Below are 25,943 nucleotides of genomic sequence, written 5' to 3' on the forward strand. Positions count from 1 at the left end.
GGTATTCAGGTAGGCAAAACAATGATCAGGTAGAGTGAATCAACACAACGAAAGATTATTATATTTTTTATGATTACTTCAGCAATAAATTACTTAAATTAATATTTTTTCTTCAAAAACAGGCAAAAATATTTAGGGGATTTTGTCCTATATTCACCACAAATTATCCATGGGCTACGAGGTCACTAGGTTTGCTAGAAATAGCAACCAACTTTCTCTGAAACGCCAGACATTGAGGACGGGCTGAACATTTTTTTGTAATTGCTTTCTTCCATGTGGCTATCTACCATTTCAGGAGTTTGATAACAACTTCTACAATTCCATACCCATCCATATCAATATATTGAAGATTCTAGTCATAGATTGCATCATAAAATTTTGAAGAACATATAGCACTTGCCATGCTAAATTTCAATGGTTCATTATGCTCATTGTGAAGCTGCCTAGTAAAAAACAAAACAGTTATTTACTCTTCTCCCAAACTATTGTCATAAAAAATGCTGACAGTTTTATTAATGATAGAAAATGGTGCATCGAAACAGCAGAAGAAATCATTGGAAAATGTCAGCAACACAATAAATATATGTAGATACATAATATTGAAGGATGGGAACAATCAGATATAGTTTATATATTTTACACACACACACACATTTGTATACATGAAACACGTAGATTTTGAATGGCCAGATGCCTTTCCTGTCACCAACCTTTACATGTTTTCAAGTAATGTAATATTTCCCCATGGCTAGGTATGTCCTTGCACAATATTAGAAATAAAGGACACTACTTGCATGACAACGACACTCACAACTATCGCAGGATGTCAAGGCAGGGAGACAATAAAACACACACACACACACACTTGATGGGCTTCTTTTAGTTTCATTTTAACATTTCCACTCACAATGCTTTGGTTGGCCTGGGTCTGTAGTCAAAGAAACTTAGCTAAGGTGCTGCACAGTGGGAATGAACCCCAAACCAAATGGTGGGGAAGCAAACTTCTTTATTTCATAAATATTTGCCATAAAGGCATTACAAAGAGGGGATGAACAAGGACAGACAAACATAAAACTTCTTACCACACAGCCATGCCTGTTGCATCAATATCATCATCACTATGATCATGATCATAGACACACACACTCACTTATATACACATGCATGTACATATGCACGCACGTGCATGCATGTGTGTGTGTGTGTGTGTGTGTGTGTGTATTCACACTTTCATTTACATTTCTAAGAACACTGAAATCAGTGTTTATGACAATTTCCTGTTTCAAAGATGTGTTAAATAAGTTATCCTTTACTTTGAGAAAACAACACACATATATATATATATACTTGTGTGTGTGTGTATATATATAGTTATGGTATATTTTGTTAAAAACGTAGTAGAGTACAGTATAAAGCTCGTCCACCTTCAGATTTATCCTGTGCTATCCAATAATAGTATTATATGTAGTTTGTGTCTAGGCATCTGTCATGTATGAATAGATAATTGAAAATATTGGAGTCAACAGTTGGACATTTATTTTTTAATCATTACAATTGTTTCCACACAATGTACTTCTCCAGGTGTGCAGGTACTTGATTATGTAACTATCTCCCTGCATTATGAGTTGTGTTTCTTCAGGCAATATGTAAATATTGTCTTTGTAAGTTTGAAATCCTCGGCTTCAAGAACATCATGTCTATCTGTCTTGGCCTGAATTTAATAGTAGTCACTGAGCTTATCAGGGTGTGTTGTTGTTGAAGGGACATTGGCAAACTGTTTTGAATATGTAGATGTAGTGGGATGGTGATTCTGACACTGTTAAAGTGGTTGCCGTTTTAAAGGGATTGGTATTTGATTTCTTTGTACTGCTGATTTGTTCTTCATGGCTGGTTATACATACTTTCTTACAGAGGGTCATAAAAGTGAATAATAAGCAAAATGTGGACAAATGAAATGTTGCTCAGCTTTGGTCCATATGTTTATTATTACCCTGTCATCCATCCAACACATATGATACAATTAACAAGCTGTGAAGAGTGAAGTGCTATCTCAGAACAGCTACAACAATACTTCATAAAAGGGAGAGGAAATTAGTGCTCCAATTATGATCTATGATTATCTTAATATTTATGATGAATTAACCAGCTTTTGTAGGCGTATAGCACTCACCCAGTACACCCAGAATACAAGCCCCTGCTACTCTGATATTCAAAGATGATGGTGGAAATTAACACTAATAGTCACTCTCTTAACAGGTTTTTTATCTGATATCTAACTCAACATGGTTACGGTTGACAGGACTTCACACACAAACATATCTAACACCACCACCCACATCATTTAATGTTTGTTTTCCATACTGGAGGACTGTGTTGTTTCAATGTCTGCTTCAGCAGGGTTTCTTTGGCTGGATGCCCTTTCCAGTTACAAACCACTTTACAGAAGGCACTGGGTGTTGTTTTTTTTTTTTCGTGACACTGGCAAAAGTGAGGTCATCAAGTAACTTGCAAGTGTTAAGCCTTAAAATAACCACATTCATTGAGTAAAATGACTATGTACCAAAGCCATCTACCAGCTGGAAAATGCTTGTGCAAAACTTTTCAGGTGTTAACAGAAGTTACACAATGACTGTCTTCCCACTATTCTTCCTTTCAAGTCTGCCATCATCAATGTTGGCAGACTTGAAAGGAATGACTGATGAAATTATTGAAATGCTGGAGTAATGGCATGTAGATATGTGCAGTGTGCAAGATGGACTAAAGCCTCCACTAAATTCCTCAGGAGTAAGACACAGAAGTTCAAATTCTTCTGAGTATGTAGCAGTGATGGGGTAGGTAGTGTAAGCATACTTTTGGCAGAAAAAAATGGGTAGATAAGGTAATTGAGATAGTCAGGGTATGTGATAGGGTAGTCAAGTTGAGATTAATCTTACATAAATTAATGGTTACATTCATCTCTGTATATGCTCCATAGTCTGGGCTGGCTGATGATCAGACTACCTCAATGATAAATAACAGAAACTTTGTTATTGTGGCTGGTGACCGCAATGAACATGTTGGGCAGTACTGCATGGAGTTCCGTGATGCAAATGATCTGATGATCTGCAAATACTAATTTCAGGAAACCAGTCAGCCACCTGATAACCTATCAGTTTGATGGGCACATAAGCTAGATTGACTACATCCTCACCAGACAACAAGATAGATGGATGTTTGTAAAAGCAATATCTTTCCCAGCCAAAGAGTGTACAACCCAGCATAGGTTAGTAGTTAGTAACTTCAGAATTAGAGCTAGAGGGACTTGCAGAAACAAAGTAGTCTGTAAAAGGGAATTATGGAAGCCCAAAGACCCAGCAAATTGACAGAAATTTAGAGATGTTCTAATGGAAACTTCTGATGAGAAAGAGGAAGAGTTAGAGACATAAGGCTTAGAGGACAACTGGAAATTCCAGTGGGACAGATTACTGAGGGCTGTAGGAGGGTGACATGGTGGTGGAATAAGGAGGTAGATCATGCTATAAAAGTAAAGAGATGGGTGTGGAAAGGCTGGAAATATGGTGGTAGTTGTAGTGTTATGGAGGCATGCATTGTTGCATCCACCATTTATTGGTGATTCCCAGAAGACACCTTTGCACTACTCAGATGACAACCCTCTGACCCATGGGTCTGTTTGGGTAGTTGTTGGTAAAAGTTTTATGAGATTTGAATGCAAATCCTTCCTGAACTCTTTCAGTTGCCTTTTATGACATGCAAACGAAATGTTGGGTCTATTCTTTAGCATGCTGGTTTCCACACAGTACTAGAGCAACATGAAATGAAGTGTTTTGCTCAAGAACACAACATGCTGCCTGGCTTGGGAATTGAGCTCATGATCTGGCGATTGTTAGTGAAACACCCGAACCATTAGGCAACACACCCTCATGTAGCAGAACTATATCAGGCAGAAAGAAGAGAAATTAGGTGACAAGTTTATATAGTAAAAGGAAAAGCAGAAAGTAAGAGATTTGCCAATGTTCAACAGTATGTAGATCAGAAGTATGAGTGTTCAAGATTGCAAAGCAGTATATCAGAGAGAGTAAAGATGCTGTGGATGAGAAACGTGTGCGAATGGATAATGGTATGCTTGTACTTAGTGATTCAGGGAAGAGGCATGGAAGTGCCACTATGAAAGGTTACTAAATGTGGAAAATGCATGGGAGAAGGTGAATCTTTCAGATATTGAACCAACTGATGGACCAGCCATCAGAGTTGATAGTATAATGAATAAGGCAATTAAAGATATGAAGACAGGAAAGCTCCTGGACCATTAAGAACCACTGCTGAGATGCTTAAAGTATCTGGTGGTGTAAAGCACTTGTGGCAGTGCCACATAAAAGCGCCTGTGTGGTATCACATACAAGTACCTGTGTGGTGTCACATACAAGTACCTGTGTGGCATCATGTAAAAGCCCCCATTCGGTGTCATGTAAAAGTGTCCGTGCGATGCCACATAAAAGTGCCCATGCAATGCCAGGTAAAAGCACCTAGCACACCCTGTAAAGTGGTTGGCATTAAGAAGAGTATCCAGCCATAAAAACCACATCAAATCAGATTGGAGTCTGGTGCAGCTCCCTAACTTGCTAGCTCTGGTCAAACAGTCGAATCCATGCCAGCATGGACAATGCACATTAAATGATGATATATATATATTATATATACATATATATATATATATATATATATATATATATAAAGTGTAGTATATTGCCACTTAAGTGTGGCTGACCCCTAGGGGTGGATGTTACTGTTGCTTTTAGCCCCAGGAGGACATCTCCTCCAGCTGGCTTATCGACACACGACTGTGTCCTGTTTGCCAAGGGAGTTATCCCTCTCACCTCGACCAGCAGCACGAACGTATCCGGATTTCAGGGTTATTTCCCTTCGTCGGCGTTCGACAGCTGATGACCTTGGTGAGAGAGACAAAAACCTGGCAAACCTTATATCTTCTTTTCCAGTGAAATTCTTCACTGATATTGAAAAGGTGAAAACAAGCAATGTTAATTCTCTAAATGAAGTATTAACAGTAACTGCACGATAAAGTGTAGTATATTGCCACTTAAGTGTGGCTGACCCCTAGGGGTGGATGTTACTGTTGCTTTTAGCCCCAGGAGGACATCTCCTCCAGCTGGCTTATCGACACACGACTGTGTCCTGTTTGCCAAGGGAGTTATCCCTCTCACCTCGACCAGCAGCACGAACGTATCCGGATTTCAGGGTTATTTCCCTTCGTCGGCTGCTGGTCGAGGTGAGAGGGATAACTCCCTTGGCAAACAGGACACAGTCGTGTGTCGATAAGCCAGCTGGAGGAGATGTCCTCCTGGGGCTAAAAGCAACAGTAACATCCACCCCTAGGGGTCAGCCACACTTAAGTGGCAATATACTACACTTTATCGTGCAGTTACTGTTAATACTTCATTTAGAGAATTAACATTGCTTGTTTTCACCTTTTCAATATCAGTGAAGAATTTCACTGGAAAAGAAGATATAAGGTTTGCCAGGTTTTTGTCTCTCTCACCAAGGTCATCAGCTGTCGAACGCCGACGAAGGGAAATAACCCTGAAATCCGGATACGTTTGTGCTGCTGGTCGAGGTGAGAGGGATAACTCCCTTGGCAAACAGGACACAGTCGTGTGTCGATAAGCCAGCTGGAGGAGATGTCCTCCTGGGGCTAAAAGCAACAGTAACATCCACCCCTAGGGGTCAGCCACACTTAAGTGGCAATATACTACACTTTATCGTGCAGTTACTGTTAATACTTCATTTAGAGAATTAACATTGCTTATATATATATATATATATATATATATATATATATATATTACAAGGTGGCAGCACTAAGCAGTAATGTGTATAAATATAAGGTTATTACCAGTTCAAATATGCTTGGGGCATATTTGAACACATAAGTTGTTGGGCATGACACTTTCTTCTATGATTTAATTAACTGTCTGGTAATCTTGTATCCTACTTTCCCATATATTTTAAGTGTTTCTGCAACTATTCCTGATTCACAGTTTTCCCTCTTTCCATGTTCTTGATCATTTTATTTATCACACTGCAGTCAACTTGAATTGTTGGTCTCTGTATTGGATCAGCATAGGGTAATCCCTGTTTATCCTATGCATTTTCTACATTTAGCAGCTTTTCACAATAGCACTTCCATACCAGTTTCTTATGTTCCATATTAATGGTGAGTTTGCCTTCATCATTCCAAATACATCTCACTTCTTTTTCACACATTTTCTCACAATTCTGAACACTTCTCATTTCAGATCCTCACATTTCAGGACATGCAAATCTCTAGTCATCAAGTAGTGCTCCTTACTACTACCATTCTTCCAGTCCTCCCATGCCTGTCTCTTAGCCTTTACTGCCCTATCAATCTTATTCCACCACCATGTTACTTTTGGTTTGGTTGGGACTTTGCTCCAGCCACATCAGATTTGTAGCTTTAAGCAGGTTATCATGTACAAATCCCCAGTTGTCATCTATACTACAAGTATCTAAATCTTCTTCCCTACAGTCATGTGTATCATTTAGAATTTCTCTAACCCTATTCCCAATTGTTGGATCCTTTAATTTCCAAATCTTCTTTCTCTATGCTGTTTTCTTTTCTGAGTCAACCTAACTCTGACATAGAAGTCACTAGCTAATAACCTATGTTGAGTAGCGCATTCATCTTTCTGTCCTGTTTCTTAATGACACTCTGACTTGTGTGTTTGCAGATTAGCAGGTAATGAGGTGGTTGGATGGTTTGTTAAAGAATGTGTTGTAAATTGTAAGATCAGTAGCATCACAAAACTTGCTTCATTTCTTGAGCCATAACCATGTGCATTGTGAAAGCCATCAGTGTGTTGGTTAACATGTCCACTGAAGCCACCAGCTACAATAATGAGGTTGCTGTTATTTGTCACTGAAGTAATTTGTAAAAGGGCTTCATAGAAGCAATCCTTCTGTGCTTCTGGCAGTCCCACTTGTGAGGCATATGTCAAGATAAATGCTGCTATTGTGTTGCCTACAATTAGTCTTAACTTAATTATCCTATCACACACCCTGACTACTTATTACATTATCTATCCATCTCTCAGCTAACGGTATATCTATTGTCACTATTGTGCATCCAGAAGAGTTTGAACTACTATTTCCTACCTGTGAGGAGTTCAGTTGAAGATTTCTTTCAAGCATGACCCAACTTCTCTTATTCCCAGCCTTTAATGTTGTCAAGCATAGCAGGCTTCTGTCATCTTTATGAAGCTCAGCATATTGAGATTAGTCTTCTCCACTTCATTCTAGATATTTCTAGATCCCTTCCACAGGATTCACATACTGTGTGTGCCTGGAATTTCTTTACATGGCTGTTGTCTTTCATATGTGCATCACATACCAATACAGTCTTCTCTGTTACACATGACATCTGATTCCTCTTATATCCAGTTTTACTTTCAGCTCATTTGTACTTCATTATTTATGCATACTAACATTACGCATCCAGAGAAATATGCTAATTTAATTTCTTCCGAGTCTTCATTCACAAACCCTCTGCTTGCTGCTTGCGCACAAAATGCAGCATTGCACTATGAATACAAACATCATGCAAGTTGCTCTATACACTGACAGTAGAGTTGATACCTCCCTAATAAATGTGAAAATTAATGACAACAAAATACTAGTAAATACCAGCTTAACTTGTCTTATCTGAATTTCTTTAGTTTAGTTTTGCATGACTGAGTAAAAAATGAAATATTATGGTTTGCTCATCAGTTGCCAGTTTTCATGACCACCTCCAAATATCACATGTAAATCTCTTTATGTAGAAATCAGAATTATGATAACGACAGTATAAATCTCAGACCAGACACACTACTCATATGTTAGAGTGGTGCATCTGGTCTGAGGTTTATACTTTGCTAACCACAAATGCCTCTGGTTGAATATGTTAATATGGACATCTAATCTTTGTCTTTTTGCTAAAAATCCATAACCATTTGAGCATTAATATAAACTCCAGTTAGTCAAGTATGGAAGGGCAATGCTCATAACCTTTGAGACTTCAGGAAAGGAAAGAACATTCCTAAAACAGGAAAATTAATCGGAATACTTGTGATAGAATGAATTCTGCCAAAGGCTCCCAAGGATCAAATTATGGGCATCAGATTAAGCTTAAGAACTCAGAATCAAAGAGCTGGAACAAAGAGCGGCATAATCTTGTCTGACAATTCTGTCAATCCACTGCACTAGACTGGTACTTTATTTTACCAAGGATGGAAGGTAAAGTTAACAATGGTAGGATCTGAATTCAAAGTGCAAGGGTTTTGTTCTATACTCTCATGATTCTTCTAATTTGTTGTCAAATAACAGTGCTGTATCTTCAGAAGATTATCTTAATTATTTAGATTCTTGATATTCTGTAAACTTGTTCCAAAGAGAACCTTCCTTAAAATCAAGGTATCTACTTACCTCCAAATCACTCCAATTTGGAAAGAGCTCATTTAAAGCTATTGGTTCTAAGCAAGCACCAGATAAAGTGTGTCCACCTGGAAGAATACAAATATTGTGTGTTAATACTATTGCATGAGCACAGATTTATCATGATATTTACATAGCAAAACAGACAAACATGTTAATTTAACACAATATAACTCTCTTTGCTACACTTGGGAGCTATACTACAATTGAGAATTGAGTGATGTTAAGGAGTTAAATTACTGTGCAGAAGGTATTAGGATCAAACTTTGTCCCAATCTTTGTGTTGTACTGTCCTACACAAGATACATTACTATACATGAGCCACCGAAGGAGTCTCTATATAGAAACTTGATATGCTAGAAGTAGCAGCCAAATCTCTCCCAAATTCAACCATACTATTTTAGGAAAGAACACACTAAATAATGTAGCTGTACATATCCCTAAAAAGACAGGCTGGCCATGGTTGGAATGCTTTTCATCATAGATTTACTTGATCAGGGTTGACCTGGGGTCAAGCAGCAACAACAACAATACTGTAATAGCCTCAGTCTGCCTGGTTGGTAAAACATACAACTAAATCACAGTCAGTCAGGAAGATAAGATATTCAGTTTAAAAATATAACTAGTTGTGACAATTGTCATAAACAAGAATTTTCACACTTATACATACAAATCCTACTTTTTCCTCCTCTCCCAAACCACACGAGGAAATGGTGATTCTTCAAATATAGCTAAGTAGTTACTCAACCTGCTAGAAATAGATAACATCTCTCAGATCTTACCCTATTGTCTTAAAAAAGGACATAGTATGATGTAGTCCAAGCTATACTATACCTAAGAAAAGAGAGGAATGGTCATAGCTGGAATGCCTTTGATCATCAGTCTGTTCTGGGAGTAACCAACAACAAAAACATCACAGTTTAGTCCTTAGTAACAGTGCTTACTACTAATACAACTGTTGTGTAGTACTTTTTGAGAAATGAATACAAACACTATTTGCTTCAGTTTGCTTGGTTGATAAAACAGTTTCTTTCCTGACATCACATTTAAATGACTAATTACTATTAACCATTTAATTGTGAAGGCAGAGAATTAGGAGAGTCATTGGAGCATTGGATAAAAAGCCTTATGATATTTGTTCCAGCTGTCTTTGCTCTGAGTTCAAATCCTGCCAAGGCCAGCTTTGCCTTTTATTAGTCCAAGGCAGTGAACTGATGAAATTGAGATGACTTGCAGAAGATTTGTTTTCTGAACTTAAAAAATTCCATCAAGGTGTTGATGGCCAGAACCAATTACCTGATCACAAGAGTACCCTGCCAACCAATAACTAGCTAGTATGAACAGGTAGGGTTATGACCAGCTCAGATAACTGTGAAAGGCATTCTTTTACTTGTTTCAGTCGTTTGACTTTGGCTATGCTGGAGCACCACCTTAAAGGGATTTTTAGTCAAAGAAATCGACCCCAGGACTTATTCTTTGTGAGCCTAACACTTATTCTATTGGTCTGTTTTGCTGAATTGCTAAGTTACAGGGATGTAAACACACCAAGTAATGGTAAGGGAACAAACATAGACAAAGACACATGCTCATAAATACATATGTACATACATACATACATACATATATATATATATATATATATATATATATATATATATATATAAACATGACAAGCTTCTTTTAGTTTCCATCTACCAAATCCGCTCATAAGGCTTTGGTTGGCCCAAAGCTATAGTATAAGACACTTGTCCAAGGTGCCACACAGTGGCAATGAACCCCAGAACCGTGTAGTTGGGAAGCAAGCTTCTTACCACACAGCCACCTGTGCCTATGCAGAGGGTTCACTCAGAAGTGGATTGAAAACAGCTGAATGCATATAGTTTCCATAAAACCAGATCTATTGGTGACTTATTTCTCCTCTGTCTTCCCCAGTAGACTCTTGCTTTAGAATAATCTAGTGCAAGCAATGTTGTCACACTTGATATCAGCAAAACTTTTGCCTGTGTCTGCATGTAAACCCCCTATTAAAACTTTTTGCCTATGGGCTCCACCAATCTCTTACTTCTTGGATTTATAGCTTCTTACCACATTGCATTATTGCCACATGTTGTCAGAGATTTTTCTGTTCCTCATTCTACCAACACTAGTGTGCCCCTGGCTTCAGTTTTGTTCTAGAATCGCTTCATTCTACATACCAAAAGACTATCTTCCAGCTACATATAACAGCATTATGCTGATGATACTTCTCTTCATTTCTCCAAAACATTCTCCAACCATGCATCACCCACACACAACATTAAACCACACAACAAACCCACATTAACTCCCCAAATCAAAACCTTAAATGTATCCTCTACTGGGGACATGTCTCTTTCAACAACATAAATGTTACTTATATATAAAGAGAAAAAACATCATCACACTACATCCCTTTAATCACAACCAGCATTCAGCTAGAGCTCTCAAAATTGCTCCAATTGTTGGGTCTTACTACCATCAAGCAATACTCCTAGCACAAGCATATCTTTAAAATAGCTAGAATCTCATTCCAATGACTGGCTCTTCTTTTCAGGACCAGAAAATATTTCAGCCCCTAACAATTACCAGCACTCTATAAGTTCAAGCGAGGCTCACAATGGAATATTATTCTTACATCTGAGATGGTGCTGCTACTGTATACACAGACATCCTACACCATATCCAAGAAAGGTTGATCAACTTAAAGTCACTTGCAGATACACTCCAGCCTCTAGCCCAGAGATGCACTGTCTATCAATTTTTCTGCAATTACTATAATGGCTTCTAGCTGGATTCCCACCAGCTCTACTCAGGCATTCCCATCCTACTTAATTCTTGTCTTCTCATCCTTTTTATTATACCCACACCCACTGACCCTTCACTAATTGCAATATCCAGTCTTTTTTTTCTCTCAGAATGTCAAACTCTGGAATTTCTTGCTCATATCTTTTTCACAGGCTTTGACTTACAGTGGTTTGGGGAAAAAAACTAATGGCATCAATTTCACAGGTTTAGGAGGGCCTGAAAAAAGCCATGGGTATTATCCCTTCTTCCAGAAATAGCAAGGCAGAAAAAAAGATGTTCCAACAGTAAATAAATAACAAAATTTATCAAAACCTCCTCTATGTATGTAGGCATAGAAAAATTGATACAAAACTAAAATAAAAAGTAAACCATTACATAAATTATGCAATCTTTTTAGAAACTAGTGGCATACTTTTATGAGTGATTACCCATATCTTTGGTAAGCATGCAAAATGAGAGCATCACATGTGTAAAGTGTTACAACTGGGAAGTAAAACTGTACTTCAACCATTACTTGGTAAGAGGTATCTTCTAACAGTTTATGGTAATGATACCTTTAGAGTTGGGAAAAATAACTAAGGAAATAAAAAATAAAATAAAAACATTACCAACCAATTTCAGCAGATTTTTCAACTAGTGTTACTCGTAGTTCAATTTCTTTTTCAGCTGCAAGCTGTTTGAGGCGACAAGCTGCAGATAAACCTGCAGGCCCTCCACCAACAATTAGGATGTCTGTTTCATCAGCATATCTTTCCATATCGATATCTGGAAGAAAGAAAAAAAAGGATAAGGATAACTCTAACATTAAATAAGCTGTTGAAAGAATAGAGGAAGTGTGTGTAGTGAAGGACATTGGATAGTCAATTTCATACATTCAGGTTCTTATTTAGCACCAGGTTCTACAAAGGACATTACACCCCATACTACATTATCTAAAGGATGCTGTTTGTGAGACAGCTGGATGTGATTTAAAGCAAACTTGGGTGCTGCTTTTAGCAGGCCAAGTCAGGTTGAGTTACCTCATAGAGACTCTTTCAGTGGTCCAGATAATTTCAAATAATTTAAGGGGTAAAAATTCTAGACTTCTCTCCATTCTCATGCTCGTTTCCTTGGAGATATTAATATGGAGCATGAACACAGACAGGTTATTGTACATTTAGTCAAGTAGTTGGTAGTTCATCTGGCTGTAAGAAGACCCCACAGGGCAGGAACAGCTCACCACTGTAGATGACAAGCAACAACATGCAAAACATGTTTTATTAAATTGCAGTGTTGAGTTGAACTCCGGTTGTATGAAACATGCCTAGTAAAGTTCCTCCAATGTACAAACAAGAGTTCATCAAATAACTCACTGTGTGTTCTTTGGATTTTTATTTTGGTTCTTATCTATGGGATGTACTAAATGATTGGTGAATATAATGGCCTATTCCATATTAATTCAATGATACAGATTTATATCACCAGATGAACAACAAACTGAGAGAGAGACTCTACACTGGTGGTTTTCAGTATGGGTGTCACGACACCATAGAATGCCACAAACATTTGTTAGGAATGTGTAAAGCATCAAATTAAATTATACAATTAAAAAAAAAAGAAAGCCAATGTCTGTATTTAAAAGCAAGATTTTAGAAAGACTGCAAAAACACACTTAGGGCATAGCAGGTTTTCTTCTTTGGTTAAAATTTCTGAGAATAAACCAAGGGTGTTGCATATCAAACTAAAGGAGATAGGATGATGAGGTCACAGAAACACTAGAAGCCACTATTCTGCATGGTGACTAGCTCCACAACAAATACCATCTTAGAGAAGGACATGTTGGATAATGAGGCCTTGAGTTACCTGTACATAGGAAAAATGTCCTTAATAACAGGTTTACTTGATCAGAGTTGACCTAGGGCTAAGGAGCAACAACAATAAACAAGTGGACAACTTCTTCAGCTCATGTCAAGAAAAGGATTAGAAGGCAAGTATTAGGTTCATCGATAGAATATTACTGTCTGAATCCTGTGACAGCCTTTTGCACATTTTTTTTTTGAAGCTGCTAAACTTGTTCAATATATCCTTATGTGAATCAAGTTCCACGTTAGTAACTCTTAATGAATTAATTTTTGTCGATTCTGACATATTGCTAGTTTCTTTGGATTCTGGATTTTTACTTTCAATGTAGGGGAGATAACTTTGTCACTATCACTACAATAACGCACATTTTTGACAAGTAAGCTCTTTTTTCATGTTATTTATTTACAAACTGTGATTTAACTCCATAAAAGAAAAAGCTATTGATAAAAAGTATTAAAGTTCAAATTTGAAAATAGAAATTATTCAATTTTAGAAATATAAAATGTTTGACAAAATTATCATCATGTAAATCTTGTCCTAAAAAATTAAAAATTTCTATGTTTTCATATTTAAACCTCCGTATATGCAGATAACTTTTTCCAATATTCAGTAGTGGACTTCAGTAATAATGACTTTTCAGTTATTCTGTCTAAAAGTCTCTCTGTCTTATTCTTCTAACTTTGTACGTTATTGCTACAATTCCCCAAATTCTTTCAATCATCACCAGTTGTTTGACTATCTCACTTCCTACCTTGAAGACAACAATTTCACCTCACCTCTCTTTGAAGTCATCACAATTTGGGACTTCAGTGTACACAACTCATCTTTATAAATCATGTTCTTCCCACCCACAACACAGGTACTGCCAGCAGGGAGGTCGAATTATCAACACCAACTGTTAGCTCCACTCCTACACATATTTCTGAAAGACACACCGAATACTTCTGATCAATTTTTTATTCTTAAACCCTAAACTAACCCCTGTATTATACTGTCTTTGCTTCTACTGTCTTATCTGATAACTGCTATATAGACTAAAATACTAATCATGTTTCAAATGTGATGCTTGTGAGTGTTCTTAATGTGTGTGTAATTTTGCCTTCTTTGACTATATTTTATGTTCTGTGAAGAATGTTGTAGAAATATTCTTGTATTTTTTCCCTGCATTAGAATGTTTTAATTGTTGAAAATGATTGTTAGATATTAGACATGTCTGAAACTTTTTGGAGTTGCTGATAGAAAGGAAGATTGTGGATATTATACTTTTAGTCTGTTTATTTATAGCCAGTATTATAGATGGTGAATGTACATTTGTTGTTATATGGAAATTAGAGAAAGGAGGTGGTTGATGTTGTATAAAGGTGCACAGATGTTCAGAGGTTAAGAAGTCTGATTTGTAATCATACAGTTTCAACACTGATTCTATTGTGTAGGCACCTTTTATTTGACCCAAGCCTTTTCGGTGAAGTTTGATAGAAAGAAACTGTGTGAGAGTCAGTCAAATGAAGTAGAACAATTCTTAAATGGAAAACATAATTTGTCACTTGGTTTAATGCCTTTAGTGAAGTCTACTTTATTACATATATTCAGTCCAGGTCTGAATGTATGCAATTATGCAATATCGTAATGCACTGTGGTGATTTCTTCCTCTCTTTCTTCCTATCACCAGTTTTGGAAGCTCAGAAAAAAAAGTGTCATGAGCACTTCTCTTTCTTATATAAGACATTAAAATTAAAACACATGTACACACAAACACACAAATACATCATAGTATTCTCCTCTCACAAAATATCTCATATCTTCTGTTACCAAATCAGCTAACTGATCAAGTTTCACTACATATGGAAGCAAACGTATTTCCCTCCCTCTGCCATTTTGGTCCGAAATAAAGTGAATGACCAAAACCATGCTTCCAGTCATATTTCTTCCGTAGATATTTTCAACATAATTGAAGTCTATAATTGCAATATCCTCACGAGGTTTGTCCACAATTGTGCTGCTTAAAACTCCATTTATAAGAGATCTTTTATCCAATGCCCAAAGATAGCTATCAGATAAGCAAAGGATGCTTTTGTGTACTGAACAGTTTACTAACTTTCTTAGGTACCAAATTATAGCAGAGCCTTCTGGGCTATTATCAAGAGGTTCTCAACCAACTTTGCATAGTTTTCTTGTCATCAACTCTTTATTTAACTAAGCTCTCTTAGCAGCACACTTGCTGAAAAAGCTTTCACTTTGCCTTCACCTTTCATCATCACTTACACAGTCACAATGTAAAAAACACATCCAATTGCTCCAATGTGAAAAGGTATTTCACCATTCTCAAACTGTGCCATTTAGAGTCAGCTCCTATCCTTGCCAAACACTCCAAGCCCTCTCTTTTTCTACAAAAGTGCATCCTAGTCTATTTGGAAACATGCCACAGTATATTCCGTTTCACCTCTTTAACCATTCCAACATTTCAGGCAATAGAAACAGTTGTCAGCAATCAGCTCCTTCATCACCTTGAAAGATCTGTCATCCCTTGGTAATTACAAATATAGTTTCTACACAGTGAGATCAGACTTGCTCTGCTCCTATGTCATTCAATAGTGTCTTTCTACATGAAATGGTTTACTCTAAATATTAAACAAAAGCAATGTTTTTACAGTTGACATCAGCAAAGACCTTTGTGTCTAGAATAAGAATCATCTAACTGAGCTACCTACATGTAGCATCTTTCCATCTCTTGTTTCTTGTATAACAAGATCCTTATGAGGTTGGTGACAATGTTCTATCTGGCCTACATTCTATAAACTCTGGTGCATCCCATACACTCTTCACAACTTTACTTTTTCCTAACTTTTCACACACATTTACAATTTGAACAATCATCTTGCGAAAATTCTTCAATGGAGATATGACAACCCAGTCAAGTAACAAAATCACTACACATATCTAAGAAGTAGACTTGTACCACACATAATATAGTTGTGAATGATGGGGTTCCACAATGATTTCACAATATAGCTTTAATAAATGGGATATTCCACTTGCTGAATCATGTGAAGTGGCTGAGCATTCCATAAACATGTATATCCTTAACATAATTCATAAGTAGAAATTAGTGTGATACAAGAATAAGGCTTTACCTTTGAATTACAGATGCAGTCTATATGATGGACTTCTAGATAGTTTGTTTACTCTGGCAACAGCACTTGCTGAAAGTTCCATGCAATGGAATGGGACCTGGGACTCCAGGGCTCTGAAGTGAATTTAACCACTCAGCATTTATAGTCATGAATAATCTACAACTAAAACCCATCTAAGTCACTACAAAAGAATTGTTCTGAGAATTTCTCTTCGCTGACTCTTGAGAACATAAGATCTTCAACTGGATCTAACAGCTCCTGTATCCAGCATAGTACTGTGCCCACATACACATATAAAATGCAATACCACATCCAGGTGAAAGCTATTCCATATTGTCAGCAATTATTCACTCACCTGTAAAATACTGCACTCACTGGCTCACAGACATACTGTTTTCTGTCTTTCTCTCTCTCTCTACCTATTCTATTGTTACTACAACAGCCTTTGTTTCTTTGAGATAACTGTATATTATCTTTAATCAAGCTTACCTTTTGTCACACATACTGTGTCTCATTTCTCATATCTGCATTAAACATCTCACTTAGTTCTTTGGGCCTAGAACTGTCACCCTCAGGAATTTTCTGTGTTTTCCCTACAATCTCACTAGTCTGAGGGGGCTTGAAAAAGTCAGAGGTATGTTCCTTTCTCTTTTGAATATATCATAGGAAAAAAATCTTTGTAACTATCCATGATGATTATATAATCTTACATGAAGTAATTTACAGCTGAGATTTGTAGCAATTGATTGGTGTTCTTTATAGTTTAGCATAGATATATCAGGCTTCTAATTTGTGCTTCACCATTCATTTCCACACATGTACAAACATAATTATACAGGCATGACAATAATTAAAGCCCTGTCTCTTTCTCTCACTCTCTCTCTCTATATATAGATATATATACATACACACAAACATGTACAAATGAGAAAACAAGGTACTCAGTAGATAAAAAAGAGTTTATATATTTATTATATGCTGAAAACTCTTTAAGTTAATGCTAACAGTTTAGCATTATCACTGATTACTTAACAGAAGAAAATTTACAACTGACAAAATTTATCTAAATTACTTTTGCACATTCAAAACTGTTATGATATTATTCAGTTGTCACATGTGCTTGAGCATTATGCTTTTAGCAATCTTTAACTAGAGAACAAAATCATGAAATCTTTAGCATAATGAAACAATGTTGTGAATAACTATAAGTTTAGGATCAAAATAGAAATAAGATTTACAAAATGTGGGATTTCCATGGAACCTGTTAATATTAATGAAAAAAAACAGACTCTACTTACACATGCACACACCAGCATATTTCTTATCCCTGTCATACATTTATATCTATACATCTGTTCTCATTTATCACTGATGGTTTAGCAAGTGGTCAAAGATTCTGTTTGGTGCACAAAAGCACATTCCAGCAATCATCCACAATGCTCAGTTACCTAGAATGCACTGATTATTGCTTGTGTTTACATCATCAAGTTGTGAGTCTGGATATTTTTTCATATGGATTTACGTACAATGTGCCCATTAACATGCCACCAGTGAATGGAAAAAATATGAAAGCGCTTGATCCAAACAAAGAATGGAGATGAGTGTATTTATTATTTACTCAACATAAATTTTACTCTAAATATTAGACCAACCATAAAACACTATCATTATATGTGGTTAAAAATTGTTTGGAGGTGTTATTTGGGTAAGTTAGGGGACAAGTGGCAGGGTTTTGGAACAAAAGCTATTTTCCCCATATGTTCTATTTATAGCTGATTCATTTAACACTGTGTTTTTTGGAACCATACGTCCATGATAAATGAAGATAGATGTATATACAAACAGGATGCTCGTACCTTTCCATCGCTCATCATCCTTTCTTGGATGGATTGTGTAATGTGTTGTGATTTTTGCTGCTGAAGAATACTGGCGTACATTCTTGAATCCACTGAGAACTGAAATGACAACCAAATAACAATAGTTATTTTTAGTTTGTAAAAGGTTGATAGTTGCAATAGAGACTTTAGTCTCTCTCTATCACCTTTCAACAAATTTATATATTAAGAAAACAGTAGAACAATTAACAAAATAATAAAATAAGTTTTATTTTGGTGATGCTTGGCTTTACAAATCCTGTGTCATTCAGCCTAGTTAACTTGTTGGTTAACTTGTAATCGGCATCTAGATATTAAGAGCTTCGTTGAAGCATCTGAGAGGAGCAAGTTGTTGTTACATCGAAGGCATCGTGCTAAAAAGAGTTAGAAAGCGCGCGAAGCGCTTTAAGTACTGGTTTTACTACACATGCACACTCGAGGGGCTTCCGGGAAGGCAAGTCCCTTGTGTATGCGTAGATTGTACTTCCTTAATGGCAACCATAATTTCGCGCCACTACAAGTTAATTAAAAAAAATTTTTTAATGGAAATATGTTTTAAACATTTTTAATGTCTGTATGACCATTTGGTTAAGCTGTAGCAACCATACTATATATTCAGAGCCTCAAAGTATTTTGTTTCTTGAGTAGTTGTGAATATTTTGCTCAGTCTAAATAAGCCTCCCACATATACAATAATGGAATATGTCTCTGGTATCTAGTAGGGTAATATAGCCTTGCCACTGGTAATTCAATGATATTAAAAAACTAGACACACCAGGAAAAATAAAGTCAAAGCAGATTAGTTCCGGGGAGATAACTTCGTCAATATAATTATTTTACACAATGTTCTAAATGATGAACATTGTGGAGTTCAACTTCCATAAATTCATTTGTTTCTTCAATTATCTTGTTTCATAAAACTTCTGTTGTCTGAGTTTCTTCATAGCCAATATTAAATAAAACTCTTGTAACACACCATTGTAGAATCCATGTATTATATGAGATAGTTCTATATCCTAGTGAAGCTTATCATAAGTGGAAAACTTCTTTTATCACCTGCTGTCTGTGGTTTTTATATAACCAATATTATGGTAAATGTCTTGTAAAAACTCACCGTGGAATCAATCCTAAATACTGATAGAATATTTCTATTATCATTAAATGAGAGCTGTCATCCCGAGTGGTTTTAGTGAAAACAATTGTTGTCTAGCACTTTTACACACTCAACAAATTGTTGATGCTACAAAAGACTTGTAGCATCTTATTGTGGGATTACTCTGTGGCTTGTGTGTGACACTGCTGAGTTGTTTGCATCATTTTTCAAATGAAAATTGGCCTTCTGAGAGGCTTTTATGAAAAACTTCTTATGCCACCTGTTGTATATACATTTTTTCTCTTTTCTTTCTTTTTTATATTTAAAAAAAATTATTTATACAAAATTTACATTATGGCAAACGACTATAAACATATTATTGTAGAGTCATGTGACATTGACATGGTAATATATATTATCAAAAGAAACTTTAACATTGCAACTTCTTTAAATGATACTTTCACTGAAGGAATTCTACCATCTCCAAGTGGCAGCATCTATGAAAATATTTAATTAAACATGTGGTGGTGTTTTAAAATGAAAGGATTACTATGGAAGCTACGGCTTTTCTTGTGAGCAAACATTAACTGGTGTTGTGAAATTACTGCAATTATAGAGAACACAATGTAGTAATCTCACTGCTTTATAGTCTAAACTGATATTTATCATAAAAACATTTATAAAACCCTTTTATGTACATAGTTTTACCCTTTAGTATTAAGATTATTCTGTCAAACATAAAATGAATTAATTAATATTACATTATCTTTTAGTAAAAATAAATGTTTGATAGATGCTACACAGAAAGTATCAGAAGGCAATGAGTTGTATTCAAGTTCAAAATGCGACACTTTTATTTACGGTTTCAAAACAACGCTAAACAAACATGTATTACAGGAATATTCACTGTGTGTGTAAACAATCAAAATTTGGACCTTCAGTCAGACAGGAATAACATAGCAAGACATGAATGTATTTGGTTGCGCCTACTAATTTTTACAGGTTATTTGGTCTGGTACTGGGTATTAATCCCATAGTACAAAGCCGGACAAACTAATCTTGCTGAAGCAGTCAATTTCAGCAAACATGGTAAAACAATATAAGCTTCATAACAGCTTAAAAAAGGAGACAAATGCCAAGTGAAGAAGAGGGCATAATGATTTTGACTTGCTAAAAAAATCTTAGCTCAGTAGTTATAGTGACTAAGAAATTGAACAATTAATCTTCTAGGTTCTAGATGAAATTGACAGAATGAGAAGCTTGACAGTACATTGTTAATGGTTCAACGTCTTCACAGCAACTAACTCAACTTACTGCTTTTAAATGCATTTTCAACTTGGGTGGAAGTTGTTTGGATTTGTGCAATGCCAACCTTAACTGGTTAGTGTCTGTCTTAAACAACCAACTCGCGCTGCAGGAAAAAAATAAACTTATCATGTCTTACTACATTACCCCTCAGCAGACTGAAAGTCGATAGTAAAACAATGGGTATTAAACAATTGTCCAGCAAAAACACATGTTTACAACAAGAACTAAATATTCATACAAGTGCATGTAAAAAAAGAAATGCCACATATGTGTATGGATAAACGTTGCAATATCAGAATGGAAGCCAGATCCATAATGACAGAAAGTATATATTCTGGCAAATATAATGAGAGCTCACAGTAGTTCCAGGAAACAAATTAGGATCTTTCTGAATTGACGGGCACCACTTGTTTTCTTAATGAAACACTTTCAAACTTGGGATACTGGTAGAATGTGTCATATAAAACATCTTTTTCTCTTAGCCTTCTTAACAAAAATTTGTACATTGCAAGTTATTTCATGTTAAAATTGTCATATTTCTGTAATTTCAACCAATCACTAACGTCTATTCAGCTGAATACAGTTACTGCTGTTTTTGTAAACAATAATTTTTGCTGGTGTCAAGATTGTTATTCTCTGTTAATTATATCGTTATTCCCTAGTAAGGGTTTAGGGCTTTAGGGTTAGGGTTCGGATGTTAGGGTTAGGGTTAGGAGTGAGGTTATGGCAAAAATAATCATAACCCTAACCCTAACCCTAACTCTAAAACTAGAACCCTAACCCTAACTCTAAAACTCGAATCCTAACCCTAAAACTCTAAAGCTAAAACCAGTACAAATGTACGAACGATGTCATAAATAACAGTACCGCCAACAGTATTCAAAGGAAAAGATTCCATGACACCGTTACAACATGTTGTTTACATTCCACGGCAGTAATTGTTTTCACCTCAATAGACGTCAGTGATTGGTTGAAATTATCGAAATACGACAATTTTTTACATGAAATAACTTCGAATACAAAAATTTTTATCTGTTCTATAACACAAAATATACAAGTATACGAAGTTTGAAAGTGTTTCGGTACCAAAAACACTACATAAAACATAAATGAAAAGTGGTGCCCGTCAATTCAGAAAGATCCCTATTTTCAAGCACAGTTGCTAAAATTTGCAAGAACAACAGAATTGCATGTAGGCACATTGTAAAAGACAGACAACTTTTTCTATTAATTACTTGACTAACCATGGGTCCAATAGAGGTAAGCTGTGTCTGATGAGCACAGAAAGCATGAGATAATATCCAACGTACAAGGTGTCAGGCAAAAAAGCTTAACAGACACTGTTATAGTGATATAACTCACTAAAAAAGGCACAATAATATGGTGCAATGTACATATGAATGTTGCAAAAAAATATTTTAAACAACAAAGTACAGAATATTTACAAATGTAAGCATATGAATAAAAAAAATGTTATGAAAAAGGTAAAAAGTAACAATTTAAATGCAACAGTAGGCACATGCCTATAAAAGTCAACAAACGTTCACATACAGAGAAAAGGAAACATTAGTGTATTAAAAAAGAAAGGCAAAATAATATGCATTAAGAAACAGTTCATATGAATATTGTTTTACAAAGTTTCTTGGGCCAATGTACATGACGACCACTATGGGTTGTCACGATGTATGTTGGTGAAGGGGGAGTTGTGTGTGAATGAGCTTGTGGTGAATGCATTGGTGTGTTACTTTCATGCTGTATAGTGTAGGATGGGTGTGTATGAGGCTCAGGTGTGAGAGCATCTGTATAAGCTCATTTAAGTCTATCAAGTGAGACTGTTTCTCTAAAACCATTCAAATCTATGGTAAAATGTTTATCAATGTGTGCCAACACGTGATAAGGTCCTGAATAAGGTGGAGTGAGAGGACTTCTCACTGCATCTTTTCTAACAAAGACATGTGTACACGAGGCAATGTTCTCTGGAACCAAAGATTTAATAGTTTGCTGTCGAGTGCTCGTTGGTGGTAACTCCTGAAAATAGGCATGTATGCGATCAACATATAGGTTAGGATCCTGTGAACTCAAATCAATAGGAGCAAGCATCTGCCTAGGCAAAGACAAAGGAACACCATACAATAGCTCCACAGGAGAAAAACCAATGTCTTTCTTAATTGAAGTTTGGATACAAGGAGAACAATAGGAAGATACTTGGTCTAATGTTGAATATTAGGAGAGGCTCTAAAAGCAGCTTTCAACTGATGGTAGAAACATTCCACCATTCCATTTGACACAGGATGATAGCTAGTTGTATGAATTCTTTGAGCACCGATGATTCTAGACAGTCCCGCAAAAAGATGGGATTCAAACTGTCTACCTCGATCCATGGTAATAGTGGTAAGATCGCTGTAGTGCGAAATCCAACCCGCAACAAGGGCTTGTGCTACCAATGCCACAGAAATATCACTTACTGGTATAGCCTCAGGCCAATGAGAAAAAACAATTAATACAAGTCAGGATATAAGAAAATCCCTCACTGACAGGCCAGGGTCCAACAAGATCAATGTGAACATGGTGAAAACAAGCGTCAGGAGTACTGAAAGTGTTCAGGGGTGCATGGATGTGCTTATGTACCTTTGATTTTTGGCACGGAAGACAAGAACGAGACCACTCAGTAATGTTATGCCTCGTATTAGACCAGAAGAATCTAGCTGAAATGAGCTTTACTCAGGCAGTAGCGCCAGGATGAGATAGATTGTGCAAAGCATCAAAAACAACTTGTCGATGCTTCTCAGGAACAAAAGGACATGGTACATCAGTAGATATGTCACACAATATTTCTTTATCAGCAGTTGACAACAGCAGATATTTGAACTTAGATGTTGCAAAAACCGTGGATGAGGTGTCTAACGAGTCCAGTGGAGGTTGGTCGGATGATAAAGCAGTCAAGTTGATTTCCAAAGCAGACAGCAAAGAATTTTATAGGCAGACGAGACAATGCATCTGCCTCAGTATTGCAGGAACCTGAGATATGCTGTATATCAGTTGAAAACTGAGAAATAAAGTCGAGATGTCTAGTTTCCCTTGGTGAATATTTTTCTGGCTTTGATTGTAAGGCAAAAGTAAGAAGCTTAAGATCTGTGTAGGTTGTAAACTTTCTTCTCTCGAGAATATGCCAAAAATGTTTTATGGCAACGTAGATGGCCAATAGCTCATCCAAACATACTGTATTGTGTCTCGGCAGGTTTCAACTTCCAGGAGAAAAATACAAGAGGTTGTAGCTGTTCTGAATGAAACTGCTGTAAAACAGCACCAACAGCTGTGTCTGATGCATCAACCACAAGTGACATGAGACGAAAATGAACCGGTAAACAACGATTTATTCTCCGTTATAAAATACAATGAATGCCATACATGAAATAAAATAAAATAACAGGTTACAACAAAGATGTGTGAGAGACTTTGTGGTTAGGCTGGATCTTGTAAACATAGTTGATATATTGTTTGGTGGTATGTAGAGGCAGCCATTGGTCTGTTGTTTGTGTGGTCTTCATACAGCAATGATGTAGGCAGGTATCTGGTAGAGATGAAAGTGGAGACTAGCTGGTGTCAGATACGTCATTGTCAGAGACGAGTGGCATGTACCAAAGACAAAGTGCAGTCATGAACTGCCATTCTTATAGAGATCAGTAGGCTCCTAGAGCTGGTAATTAATTTCCCATGTAAGGAAAAATGAACTGTTGTGCCAACATGATTGGATGGCTGGAAACCGACCAATACAAACAACAAGTTCAGCTAATCACAAGTTCATGTGACCTTCTGGAATGAAAAGGTCTGTGGAGCCAATATCTGGGTATTTAAGCCTAAACAACCATAATGAAAATATCTCACACATAATGACAGTGTAAATCACTTCTGCTACAATCTTGTCACTTTGAGATTTTGTTTTTAGAATGACAGTATAGGTAGATGGGAAAGGCCAGATATGGCCAGTTTGAATGTAAAACAGATAAAATTATATTTGGCCAGATAAGATTGATTTAAATGTTAAAAGGTTAAAGAATAAAAATTTTTTGGCTAACTTTATAGGCATGCATGCTTGCACATACTCTCACACAAGTCAAAAGGCAGTAGAATTGAATGCTATGCACATTAAATAAAAAATTTTTAAAAACTTTCCTCATAAGTGGAAGACAAAAAAAAAAATGTTTGGCAATGCTAGTAACTGGAAATAATTTAGAGGAAATGAGAAATTGTTGAGTTGATTTAAATCTTTGTTGCAGTAAAGTATAATTATGTACATATATTTTGGTTTGTGGGGTTTTATCAGGATAATATAGTTCCCATTTGTTTGCAGAGAAGAAATTATGTATACAGTTGTCTCTTGCTTATAACAAAGATCATATTGTCTTTTCTCATTAACTTGATTACATTGAGTTGTACTTATTTTGATTAACCCCAGATGGATGAAAGACTAAGTCAACAACAGAGAAACTTATAAATGGATGTAGCTAAAAACCACAAAATATAAATAGATGTAGCTAAAAACTACAAGATACTTTGTCAGCTTCCTATCAGTTCTACTAATCCACTACCCTTAATATTGATGATGATGACAATGACTACAATGATGAAGGTGATTGATGTTGCTACTGTTGCTAGTTTTCTTTATTTAAGAAAAACAAAACAAAATAAAACAATAAAAATTCTTTACTATCTCCTAAGATCCACACATTCTCTTCCATAGTTTGTTCAGTGCTATGATCACCCATCTCGTCTTGCTGTTCTTCCTTCAGCATTTACATTGGGTTTTCCCTACTGATCCACACAACAATGACATCCAAGATCTTAAGAGTGCATAGACACCCTTCTGCAAGTGAAACCAACTTGTTTTTACCTTGTACCAATTCCTTTTCTCTTCCCTACATTTTTTCTTTTTACTGTCCCCAAGATTTTCCTTACCCTTTTCCATTCTCAGTCTCCTCTCCATAGCTGCAAGACAATGCAGTGTAAAGATTGCTTGAAACATTTTCCTCCACACCCCAATACTAGAGTAGGAGAACCCTTGGCTTCCCAGTGCCCTACCTTTGTTCCCTGATGCTGACGACAATACAAAGGATATGAGACAATTGAGTTGACAATGCTCCTATTCCAGGCATTTTTGATGCTGTGATTGGTTGCACACTGGAAACATGTTAGCAATCACCATAAATGGCCATCGCATCTGGGGCCTTACTATCTGTATTAGTGTGTGCATATATATAATAAATTTATTTCTCAAACGCGTGATAATGCTATGAATAGCGTGATCAGGATAAAGTATCCATATAATGCAGAAAAATACGTTACCGGCCAGCCATGAAACTCGAACTC

The 25,943-nt window shown here is 36.3% G+C and overlaps 1 protein-coding gene across 1 annotated transcript in view; it reads right to left on the minus strand.

Annotated features, from left to right (window-relative positions):
* LOC106873736 (electron transfer flavoprotein-ubiquinone oxidoreductase, mitochondrial) overlaps window positions 1–25,943 on the minus strand; it is a 77,092-nt gene that overhangs the window by 34,660 nt on the left and 16,489 nt on the right. The window contains exons 2-4 of the mRNA XM_014921228.3: window positions 18,158–18,256; window positions 11,941–12,093; window positions 8,497–8,573 (exon numbers count right to left, since the gene is read on the minus strand). Coding sequence (XP_014776714.1) covers window positions 8,497–8,573; window positions 11,941–12,093; window positions 18,158–18,256 — 329 coding nt within the window. The remainder of the gene's footprint in view (window positions 1–8,496; window positions 8,574–11,940; window positions 12,094–18,157; window positions 18,257–25,943) is intronic.

This window comes from Octopus bimaculoides, chromosome Z (assembly GCF_046866305.1).
Source record: "Octopus bimaculoides isolate indiv1 chromosome Z, ASM4686630v1, whole genome shotgun sequence".
Lineage (NCBI taxonomy): Eukaryota > Metazoa > Mollusca > Cephalopoda > Octopoda > Octopodidae > Octopus > Octopus bimaculoides.